At 43.6% G+C, this 12,899-nt stretch overlaps 1 protein-coding gene across 3 annotated transcripts in view; it reads right to left on the reverse strand.

Annotated features, from left to right (window-relative positions):
* Positions 1-12,899, reverse strand: part of PAM16 (presequence translocase associated motor 16) — a 69,460-nt gene that overhangs the window by 36,050 nt on the left and 20,511 nt on the right. For all 3 annotated transcript variants that reach the window (XM_069646850.1, XM_069646851.1, XM_069646852.1), the window contains exon 2: positions 5,722-5,806. In XM_069646850.1, coding sequence (XP_069502951.1) covers positions 5,722-5,806 — 85 coding nt within the window. The remainder of the gene's footprint in view (positions 1-5,721; positions 5,807-12,899) is intronic.

Raw genomic sequence — 12,899 nt, forward strand, 5'->3', positions numbered from 1 at the left:
AAACCCATTTACGCTGCAATGGCTCACCTTGTTCATAAGGAGGATATTTTGTTTACAACAGAGAAAGGCATTATCCATGAACTACATAAAAGGGGGTTTATTCAATGGGAGGACCTCTTCATTGACGGTATCTTAATTTCACTACATACATTTTGTCAACTATCCACTCCCTCTATGATAAACACACTTTTATACGCCCACATTAAGGGGGAATTGAAGACCACACTCCAATGTATCCCTGAGGAACCCAAGAGAAGTCCCTTTTTACACTACTTGATGACTTTGGACACCACATCACGCACTGTCTCGGAACTTTATATAACTTGCTCTGATCGAAACGCCAGTTGTTGAGAATACTGCTAAAACGAGATAGGAGCAAGCTTTGGGGACACAAATTGATAACACAAAATTAAGGAAAATAGATGATCTACAACTATACACACAGGGCGTTACAGTACTGGTTCCTTCACTAGACATACTATACACCACTGAGGTTTAGGAAGTTTGACCCTACAGCTACCAGTGGTTGTCCCAAGTGCTAACAACTTGGGCAGACTTCCTACACATGGCTTGGACATGCCCTAAAAACAGCAGAATGTTGGCATCAGGTCACACATATCCTGACAGCTATCTCCAATACTGCTGTTTTCCACTGTGCCCTTATATGTCCGATTGGCTTCCCTCTGCCCACACCAAGGCATGCAAGCAGGTTTGTGGTGTTGGCGCTGTTGCTGGCCCGAAAACGTATTGCTATTAAGTGGATGGACATGGTCTCTCCCTCGGTTAATCAGTGGATGCATAAACCTAAGGTCCATGGATATGAGGCCTTACACCGCGAGATGGTGACCCGCTTTCTAGACCCAAAGGTATGTGGCATCTCCTACAAAGGAAGTTGGCAGAACGGGTTAAGTTGCAAACTAACCACATACCATAGGTATACAGGTGATTGTGGTTGGATTTTACAAATGTGTTCCTATTGGTTTCATGGTGTCTGATTTGCTTGCCATCTGTCCTGTCACACAATATTTAAAAGGCATCTGTTCTTGGTTTCTAGGTCTACTATGGTTAGACTATGTTGGTATTTGCTTTAACGGTCAAGATGATTGCTATGGTATATTAATATTATGTAATGGCAACCTGAATGAAGAAATATTATTTTAAAAAAGAAATGCCATTTCTCTAAATATCTATGTTGAGTAATCTCTAGTTTATTCAACCAGATAGCGATGTTGGTGGTAAGTGACACTTTGAGTTAATGAGTGTTCGTGTAGAGGTCTATCTATGTTCTCTCAAAAGAGTCGCCCATACACATATATAGTTAAAGGTCATTGGCACATTGATAGTGCTTGCAAGCGTGTGTGAGTGAAAACGTGGCACATGAACTGAGAACACAAATTCCGTGCAGCATTACATACCAGCCTCTGTTAAAGCAAGTTTCACACAGTTCTCGAAAACAGGTAAGGTTCGTTTCGCAACAATGTACAGCCCATCAGCAGTCATAATAAAGCCTGAGTTTGAAAAATCCATTTAAATAGGATCCAGGTAGCCTTCTTATTTATTTCAAATTTACAGTAGTAATGCCATGATAAAGATTGAATGTAGAGATTTGCAGAATTGATGGTGGTACAATGTAGCATTCATTTCATATAATGACAGCAATAAATATATAGCTTTTTATACACCTATGAAAAAACACATAATACAAATAGTACATTCCTATAACACAAGAAAACAAATCCAGAGAGTAGACAGGCACCTTCATATATAATCTGAAATTCCGTGCTCACAATCCCTCCATCACAGTAGCAATTTCATATCATAAACGTGTCAAATGATATATTAGACTTGAGTCCTTTCCACTCACATCTATCCCACAGATTATCACTATGTGCAGTCAGTACTTCAGAATGCCCATATGCCAACAAATGTTTTCTGCGTAGTGGGTTTAATGCCTGACACAGTCCATATATGATCACTTTCAATATGTTGCATCATACACAACTGGCAAGTCCTTCGTGATCGATCGATTTTTGGCAAAAGCACCAGTAATTTTCCTTAATTTCACTGTGTTAAACCCTAATCCTCAATCACGCTGTATCAGATTATTTGGAAATTCATTCATATACCTAGGAATTTCTTCCATATTCGGGGCATAAGGATAGTATTCACTACAATATGCCTTAGTTGACAGATCCCTCAAATACTGCTCATAATCTAATCCCGCAATTAATTTTAATATGGCTCTTAATACTGGAATCAGAGAAGTCATCCCATTTTATCTTGATGTTTTTGCCCCAAAATACCCCATCTTTCATAAATGTATCATTTACAATACCCCTTTAACATAGGTTCTTAGCAGGAAATCCCCTAGCAGTACGAGACTTCAAATTCTAAAAAGGACCCTTGACATATTTCTATAACTTATGTCTACATTGTATATTGTCAAGTTTGGCAGAACCAAAACCAAATTCTGCACGTCATACTCTATGGGAAGACTACTTGGTAAGTCCGTTATTCTTCTTAGAGAATAACTTTCTATCTTAATAAGTTAATTCATTTTGGCTGAGGCCCATAGCAGGTATTATTTGCATTCTGTAGGTGCCTCTTAGCGGTCGAAGGGACTACTCAGAGTTTTGTGATGAAAGACCTCATAGGGCAGCAAGAAGTCACTGCATTTGTTTAAATCTAAAATATATGTATGTATGTTTGGGTGGGGTAAAGTGTTAAATTTTGAAAACAGGGGTTTGGGGGGACTCCCCTCCCCCCAAATACAATTAAAAAAAAAAAGAATTGGGATACAGGTTTTCGGCGAATAGTGTTATTAATCTACATTAGGTGAAAAGGTTTTAGGTAAATAAATGTGATGAAAAAATCTTTACACTTTATTGCGCAAAAAATAGAATACAAAACAGAGTAGAATACTTCCTACACGGAATACCACTATTCTTTCAGAAACAGGTCTTCAACCTTCATTTCTTTTTCAAAGGCCTGCCACGCCTTTGCAATTGCACTTGATAATGAGGTGCTCCACCCCGAGACACATCTCAACCAGAAGGATTCATTTTGCACTTCATAGAGTCGGCCAACATGCTTCAAAATGTAATCTAGTCTAATACTTTCTCATGTGTTTACAGGCAGTGATCACATGATGCACTGTTTACAGCACCCCGGGATCACAACGCAACCAATGTTGATTGAGCTTCGGAATGCTTAACTATATTCTAGATATGTGGTCACAATTAACCTCCCAAGTTCAATTCAATAAAGTACCTTTAGATAGTTATTAGCAATTACTTTGATTAAATCATTCAATTATGATACAAGGTTCTTCACGGTCTCTACCATCTTTTCCACTGGTTTAATCTTTCTTCCTTCCGTGTACTCGTCTTGGGTTTTTTATGCGTGTTCCTTTCCTTTGTTCTTGTTTCACTTTTAGCCTTGTATCTTGTCTGAAACAAACCGCACTGTTGCATAGGTTGTTCTTACGGTCCCCCTCCAGGTCCTCACGCTTTCCCAGTTAACCCAGTTTGTTTAGGAATTACGCCACCAGGATTTGTGGCAACTCGGGCCCTCTTTTCCAATTGTCTGGTTGGCTTCCCGGTTCCTCAGGAATCTCTTCGCTCTTCCTTCAATACGTTCGCGATGAGGAACCATGTTGTAGGTGGTATCGGCGTGATAATGGACCCCCAGGTCCACCAAAGCTGACTTGTGGTCCCACACCCAATTGCCTTTGTTTCAGGATGCTCTGTGTCCACTTAAGCTTCTCCTCCTCTCTCCAACACGACGCAAGTCTTCTACTGTGTTCACTGGTAAAGTTGGAAGCCGCGCGTCCACCTGTTCCTCCACGTAGCGTGACCAGCTGTTTTGAAGCTCGCAGGTTCTTTCGCTTTGAAAGTCTTTGGCTCTCAATATTACAGGGCTGTGGGCCTTCCCTGGCGCAGCATCAAAGTGTCTGTTTGATTACAGATCTGTATTCTTCCAATGGGTTTCCTCGTCTCAGTATTCCATGTTTTCACAGAGTTCGTTGTTGGCTTTGGTCGCAGATGGGTTGGTGAGACTTTGGTTAGGGAGTTCCCAATGAGAACAGAGTTCCCCATGAGAACGGGAGTACTTGTCCCCAGGCAGGGAGTCTCTCCCGGTGATGTCCCGCTTGCCCCCATCGCTAAGGAGGGTATTGCAGAGCAGGCTCACCTCCCTATCCTCACAGGGAAAGGCTCAGCCCTGGGGAGAAGTGACAGAATTGCAGTTTGTCACAGTTCATAGATAGCTGTGTTTGCTGTCAATATTAGTGTCTGTTTTATCAGTGTCAGAAATTAAATTCTCGCTAATAGCACATTAGTCTTCTTCGTGCTATACAGGCTTCATCAGCCCTAAATAGCTGTACGCAGCACAGAAAATACATAAAAGTTCAACATCATAACAAAATCAGTAGCAAACAGGACTAAAGGAAAACTAATATCAGATGCAAACATGTTGTGTGGCATACTTTTTTTGCATGTGACATCAAGACAGTTACGGCTTTAAACTTTGTCCTGACCATTGAGGTGCGTGCTAAGCAAAATGCTGCAATGCCATGTACTATGTGCAGTAAAACATAGTTTGCAAATGTTTGATGGTGACAAGTGATACAAAACCTACTTTTATTCAGGGACAATACACCAGGCTCCATTGATTTAAGTACCTTATTTTCACATTCTGTCAGTGTGAGTAATCCCATCTATTTCTCAGACAATTTTCTTTTGGGTGATTTCAGCTCATTTTGAAGGTTCACCTTTATCCTAGATGATGGACCTGTAAGCCCTTTATTTGGATACCTTGAATCGCTGCCTATAAAATTGCCATTGATTAGAGGAAACATATTCCCTGCAGTTTTGAGAGGGTACAGCACCCATGCAACTCAGGGAACCTACAAAGTCAATGCATTTCGTTAGTTTCCCATTTCATAGTGGAATTCTGTGCACCAGAGGGTCTATAACCACTGATAAAATTGTCAGCTCGATTCAATACGAATATAAATAATATCAGCTTTTAAAATATAGAACGTCATGACAATTCCTCCCCAGCCAAGCGCTGAAATATTAGCTGTTATTGCTGGTTTCAATGAAAGCAAGAATGATACAGGGGTTGTAGGTGACATAGGGTGCCATATTTTATTGATTGAGGTAGCAAGATGGGACAACTAGATTGTTTGATAGGACAAGTAGATACCTCAAACATTCTTTCCCTTGACCAGGTAGACATTTTTTTTTAGCAAATCCAGACCCATGCAGCATGGCATCCTAGAAAATTAAGAAATGGCACGATGGCCAGACCTTGCAAGCATTTCCTCAGTGTCAAGTTGTACAAGTCTCTCAAGACTGTGGCCCCTTCCAGGCTTCACACCAAAGGAGTAGCATTTAAGGAAACACAACAGTATGTTGCTGAGGCACCCACAGTTTTATCCAGGATGTAGTGGTCTACATACTTTATTGAAGTGTAAAGACCATATGCGCAGTTCATAATGCGAGTCATAATTCCCATTTAACTTAATGTCGGGTGCATGCATGTGTTCCCAAAGGTAGGATAGTGACATGTCAATGAACTTTGAGACACAGGCATGATCTGAAGAAACTGCATATTGGGATATGTTATTTTGTGATGCGTGTACCTCCCAAGGAGGAATTTTTGTAAGGACAATTAAGATGGAAATTACCTGCAGCAACACTAAGGCTTTCTGCTTACCTGCAAACTCCTGACGAAGGGCTCTTGCGAAGGCCCTTCCCACCACCTGCGCCCCCATCACTATTATCTGCGCCAAGTACCTGGCCTGCAAACAAAACAGAAAGCAAAGTTAACCCTACATAAATCAATTAACACACCACTCCCAGCATGATGTTAATCATTTTATGTCCCAAAGGATTGGCCCATAGCATCACGTGTGTGGTTCATTCAAATGCCACCAGTGGCATTCGAGGAAACAATGAGGATTCAGATACACAATGTGCTAGTTCCGGTCATACTCTTTACTATGTATACAAAACAAAACCTGTTACGGTGTCAAATCTAAATGGCTGTTGCGGAAAAGTCTCAAGCATGTACTCCACTTCTACCGACTGCTGCCATCAAGGCTACAAGACCATCACTTAATTCATCAAGGGAGTTTCAAATGTCTATTTAGCCTGCAAATATAGAAAGTGTAGTGAGTACTGTGAAAATAAATGCTGCTTTCTGAGATTCCAAACTACAGGCGGACCAATAATTTAGCACTGGATTCCCAAAAGATATCCCATTTGGTCCCCAGACCTTTACCGTAGGTCTGATCACTGACTACGGACTACTAAAAGTGAAAATGAAATTAAAATCTTTTATTTGAGAATCGAGCTAGCAGCACACAAACCCAAATGACACCAACAGTGGATGGCTGAACAGTCTTGTGAGCATCTCAAACTCTGAGACAATGTTAAACCAAGTCTTTGAATTTCAGTCTATACAGGTCCACCCAGTCCATTTTTGGTACCTAGCGTATCTGCTCCAGTCTACCCATTCAATTGTACACCCCTACCGCCCCCCGTCTATTCCTTAACCCAAATTCCCCACTATCCCACTAAACAAGCATCATCAAATCAGGCAGAAGGAGGCCGGACTCATCCAATCACACAAGAACAGAAGTGGTTCTCTTCGTATAGCAATCATCATCCAATCCAAGACCAGCACGGGGCGTGGACAAAGATGGCACGTAGGTAGCTCTGTTCGCCCACGTCTTTTACTCATGCATTGCTGAGAAACAACATACCATCTGCTTCCCAAGTGGAAAGTGTTGGGATGTCGAAGAGATCCCGACGGTGCCCTTCTATAAGTGGAAAGAGTGAGAAAGGCAGATAGAAGAGACAGCGGCCTACCCCATGTTGAGAAGAGGCTCCCTGTGCGACAGTTGCGGCTTCGCCTGAGGTCTGAGAAATATCCTCAGTGAAATTCTGCACCGTATCGTATTTGGGAGGTGCGGAGGATCAGAGCCCTGGACTCCGTGTAGCTAATATAGCGGGTAACAGTAGTCACGGGACCGGGCGGGTGCAGGAGCGCCATGACCAGGGTGGTGGTTGCTGGATTTGAGCCCAGGTTGCCAGCCCCATGGAGAGTGCTATGCAGACTTGAATGCAAGAGGATTCTGAGGTAATTTGTGGCCACCTGCATGGTTCTTTGGCCTGCAGTTACATGCTTGTGGAATCTGGTTGGAGTATCATGCGAGGCAGCCACCCAAATAGTGGAAGTGTGGACCCTGCTGCTCGGAGTGCCAGCGAGACCCCTGGACTGTGGCGGATGGTGCCCATGGGAAGTTTGAGGCTAGTGGTGGATTACAAAGAGCTCCAGGTGGAGATTAGGAGCCGTGTGGGTGTGCAGGCACTTGGCAGCACAGTGGCCGCCGCTTCATCACTGCGAGGCCTCGTGGATGCTCAGGGCCCACACAACATTAGAAGGAACCACTTGAGGCGGGTATATGACCGAGATTGCCAATATTAGTTCACAAAATCACAGGTACCCCCGATCCAGAAGTGCTAGTTTTAGGTGGCGTAGAGGGCCACTGGGACTTGGCCCACTTCCAGTGCAGTGAAAGGATTATCACGTGAAGACTGAAGTATTCTGGAGAAGGCTTAGTCTGGCAGGCTAGGTTGTGGCGGAGGAGGGTTTCAGTGGAGACTGAGGAGAAAAGTAGGGCACATCCCCTGGAGAAGGCCATTCAGGCCCCATCCACGAAGGAGGACATATTGCAAGAGGGTCAGCCTTCAGTTTCCAACTTGAGAGGAAAAGTGAAGGTGTTGGAGACGAAGCTCGAAGGCATGGACAATAATCACTTCAATGCGGATATCTTTGAAATGAAATTCGAGGGGAGGATGACGGACTTGGAATCCAGGAATGAGGACTACCAATTAAAGCTAAATTACCTTGAAAACAGTGAGCGAAAAAACAACTTGCGCGTCTTCAGCATGCTGGAGTGCAAGGGAGAGTCAGCCAGAGATGTAATGAAGACTATCAAGACATTGGTTAATACCCGGTTTTCGGATGAAGGTGGCAAAGAAGTGGAGATTGAGAGAGCACAACGGCAAGGCATAAAATAAGCAGTGTCGCATAGCAATTTGCTATACAGTTATGTAGGTTTGCTTAAGCTAGCTATTTAAGTTGCTGTGTTCAATGAAAGCCCAGCTCACCCGGCTTTCCTCTCTTGCCCGGTCTCTCTGCACCCTCTTTTCTCTGTTTACTGCAAGTTCAATGGGGCTAATGGAGAAAGATGGCAGCAGTAACCTGCTCCTCCAATCTTAAGTGCCAAAGGCCTTTGTGGGAGTGCAAGGCAGGATATTTGTTTTTCTTTTTCAAATAATTAACTAGACATAATTGGGATGATAATTTTATTAAGCTATGTCCTGTCTGTCGAAGGCCAGTATGTACTCTTTTTTTTTTTAAAAGACAGTCCTGTAAATTCCATTCCTAAAATTGTAAGTAGTTACATAATGCATAATTACAGTATTGCTACTGTAAAACACTGTTTTATCTCAAGGCCTTAGAGAAATTTAGGTTAGTGCATATAAATCTCATAGTTTCAACTAGGTTTCATTTAATTGCGGAAGATGCATCACATTGACAAGTGAACACTTTTGAAAATGTACACGATCACACGCCCAAATGCTTTGGTGGAAACACAGGTCTGTGCTCATTGCATACATCTGTGTAACTGGTGCTCAACCCATGAGCTCATCACATACTAGTTGCCCTTCTATCTTATCACCCCGTTGCTTTATACCAGCTGCGCTGAAAGTGAGCTGGCCGAAAGCTGCAATATTCCACCTAGTTTTCCCAGTTCTCTGCCTGCCATGCCATCCACTCTTAGTCTCTTACTTTCCTTCCTCTTACATAATGAATACACAAAGCTAACTAGATTTTTCTGCAAATTGGCAATCAATAGTTCTATCCAGACTAATACATCTTCAGATCTGCTGCAATACCATACATTGTAGTTGGCCTCCAGAGCACTCTTTGCTCTATGATCAGGATTGCATTATCTGTTCACACCTGCGTTAAGAGTGCTGGCCACACTGTTTTCAAAGCCTTTTTATATCATATCTATTTATTTATGTCCATTCATGCAGCTAACATTTTACAGACATTCATCCAGGGCTTGCAAAGTCTATTCGCCCAGTCTAGTGGTTCTTAGGAAGTGCAAGTACCATTTGCTGTGGATGTTGGAAGCTTTTATTAAACATGTACTTTGGAAGCAGTACATGTCAAATACAAGTTTCACTTTGAATGGCTGGCCTCCGGGTGGCCGCAGTGGGCCAAACAAAGTAGGTTTGTGGTGACAACCATTTCAAAGAAAGCACAGTTACATATTTGTCATCCGTTGTCATGGGTCTGGTGCATTTCTCTTAGGTCGAGTAGATAAACCAAGTGTCTCTCTTTTTTTTAAAAATGTTTATTTAACTTTTACCACAACAAGAATACATAGATCACAAAGCAAATACAGCATAATATGAACGGAGAACCACAATGCAAACAATACTTGAATACATGAAAAGAAAAAGAGAAAGAAAAAAAAAGGAAAAATATATATATATACACACACACACACACAACCCTTGCTAATACAGATTTATATACATTCAACTTGTTAATACAGATTTAAGAATACCTCCTACACCTTAGCATGTACCTGCAATTTCTTCAATCGCCTATACATCACCAATATTTGCCAAGGAAATCATCTCATCAATCCAACCTTCCGCTGTTGGCGGGATCCGGGATTTCCAACCCCGTAAGATCATTTTCTTGGACACAGAAGCCCCTCTGAACAAACATTTCTTCTCAGACATAGAAAGATCTTCAAGCAATTCACCACAGCCTATAACCATCGTCTTAAAATCCAAATCAATGTTACAATCCAGGACCCGTAAGCACATAGTGCAAACCTCCTGCCAAAAGCCCCTCACCCTGACACAATCCCAGAGCATATGTTCAAGAGTTCCAACATCCAAACCACAAAACCAAGTTTCTCGAGCTGCAGGTCTAGCAGAATTTTAATGAATTTGCCAGGACTGTCTCATCTCATTAATGTCTTCAGCGGTAGACTGAAATGCTATATTGATGCTCATTTTATGTTTTGGGTATAAATAATGTCGGTTGACATTAAATATATTAGTACAGCATTGCTAATCAAGTGGGTTGGTTTGCTAATCAAGAAAATGTTTATTAGCAAACTATGCTAATCAATTTTTGAAAACTAATTTATGCCTTGCAACGGGGTGGCATGGTCAGGGGTAGAGGCCCGAGGTCGGTTGTGGTGAGGTTCCTTCGATATACCGAGAAGAGCGCAGTGCTGAAGAGCAAAACGTCAATGCACCATTCAGTTTGAAGGGGACAAAGTGCAAAGCTACCAGGACCTTTCGAACTTCAACCTATTAAGGCACAGGGCCTGTCGGCCTCTTACATCTTGGTTATCGGAAAGGGGAATACTTATTTGCCTTGGTTTTTGAGAATAAAGAGGTGGATTATAGGGTAACTAAGGGCTCAAAAGCTGAACAGGTTCTTCAGAACGTCTCTGAAGGAGAGAGCGGTAGGTCGTGATGCAGAGGAAGGATCGCCCACGAATCAAGACTCATTGAAGGGCCCGATGCAACAAATAAATAAAAGAAAGTACATAAAGGCTGAAGATTCCTTTGCCCGGGAAGTGAGAGCGAAAGGACTGGATCCCCAGATGGGGGCAAATTGGTGTCCTATATGTAGTCTTATAGGATTGTGCCATGTTCGGCTAGTGTTGACAGTTAGATGGTTTGGAGTAAGGGGGGTTCTTTGGTGGCCAAGCAGGTCATGGGCGTCTCACAAACAGTTGGGTTAGGGGTGAAATGGGGGCATTGGTATTCTGGGAGTTAGGACGAGGCGGAAGGGGATATGCAGTACAGAGGAATGAGTGAGAAAAGTGAACGAGGTGGCCGTGCAGGTTTCATATTGGGGGAAACAAGACTGCAGATAAGATTGAAGCGGTAGGGGCGCTGTTGCACGAACGGCAAAATGGCTGCCCTTGCGTGAGCTCCGTGGGAGTTGGAGTCTCCAACAAAAGCTAGGCGACAACATGAAGGGCAAGCTACAGAAATGAATGGGAAGAGACATGAAAGAGCCTGACACACACTGACCGAGTTACGAGGAAATCGCTTCGCTGGACCAAGAGATACACAGTGGGTCCTGTTGGGCCCAGGCAGTTGGCACATGAAGAGGAACTGCAATGACAGAGAGGTGCCCTGTGCGGGCGAGCCTGATGGTGGCCGAAGGTCGGTGGAGAATGCTCGAGGGATCTCTAATGAGACAGAGACCCACCACAAGTGATACTGCGAGACACCGCAGTGAGGCCCCATTGATCAGGGAACCAGAAGCATCACCCATGAATACCCTAGACAGCAAAGTGAAGATGAGGCAGAGAGGGGCGCAAATCAACGAGTGAAGTTCCTGGCCCTCGATACTGCAGCCTTACTCCGGCTTCAGCAGTGCGAGAGGCGCCAACGGGACCAGGCAGACGTCCCAACGGAGGAGCTTTGAGCATAATACCCGAAGCGAGCGTGACGGCAGCGGTGTGGCTGCATCGGGAGGCCCCCGTGTACTACGCTCGGGCCAAAGGAACCAGGGTGAGCCGGCCCGGAACTATGATACACAACATGGCGCTGTGAGAGTCAAGGAGGTCATGCTCACACCGCAAATACTTAGCTTCCCAGGAGAGACATTTATGCAAACCACTCGAGACACTTGATGGGCTGCCCAGGTACTGGCCCTCCAGCTGACAGAGCATCGATTCCCACCGAAGTGCAGTGCTGAGAATTCGACGCAGCAACTGCATACCCTGAATAACACGCTGCAAGGAGGCCAAAAGCTTGCGACATCAGCAGTGAGGCTGCAGCCCCCTACGAAACACTGTGGTGGTTGTGATGGGAATAACGTGGTGGCAGTACACACAAACCTGGAGTCGGGGATGGGTGGGGGCTAGCTACGGCCACCCAGGTAATACAGCGTGTGCAGGTGTTTCTCTTGCGTGGACACCACACCACGAGAACTAACGCTCCGAGGGCATTGACGTTTACTGGCTAATGCTGTGGAGAAAACACAACCAGAACCCTCAAACCCCCCCCCCTCCTCAAGACAGCAGGGAGAGAGGCAAGCCCCCTGATCACACTCTTGGGCCGTCCTGAGTGGGGCCACGCAGTGCAACCATCTGGCGGAATTGCAACCATCCTGGGCTCATTTATATTTGTATTTTGTTTATTTATAAAGCACAGCCAGGCCCTGGGTGCATACGGGCGCGCAAGTTTAGATCTGGTTACAGTTACATTTGAATGCGGTAAGCAAAGGTTACAATGGTTACAGTTGCAGATGAGTACAGACATTAGTAATACAGATACATACATACATGTTGCAGTGTTCATGTGGCAGGCAATGGAGGCTGCCGATAAAATATAGTATAAAATAAATTATTTACAGTACGTACAGTAGGCAGTCAGTAATTCAAGGATCGGGGAAGTTTTTTTTACCAACTTTATTTAATACATTTATATGAAACAATACAACTGAGTAACATCAGAAATGTCAGAGTGAGAATAAGTGAAAGAACACATCACATACAGCAGTTCATTATAATATAAATTACACACTAAGTGAACAGCCTTTCAGAGAAAAAAGAACAAAAAAAAAACATCCCCACCCTCCTACCCCATAACAAGACAGAACACCACAAAACAAAACCACAGGACCAACAACAGCACAAAACAAACACCCCTACCGACCCCCCCAATCTCAAAATCCATTAACAGAAAAACCAAATCCTACACCTTATCCAAAAAGATCACGAAATGACCCCCACCTTTCCTCATATTCAATTTCCCTATGATGTC

This window comes from Ambystoma mexicanum, chromosome 2q (assembly GCF_040938575.1).
Source record: "Ambystoma mexicanum isolate Mex_15411 chromosome 2q, UKY_AmexF1_1, whole genome shotgun sequence".
Lineage (NCBI taxonomy): Eukaryota > Metazoa > Chordata > Amphibia > Caudata > Ambystomatidae > Ambystoma > Ambystoma mexicanum.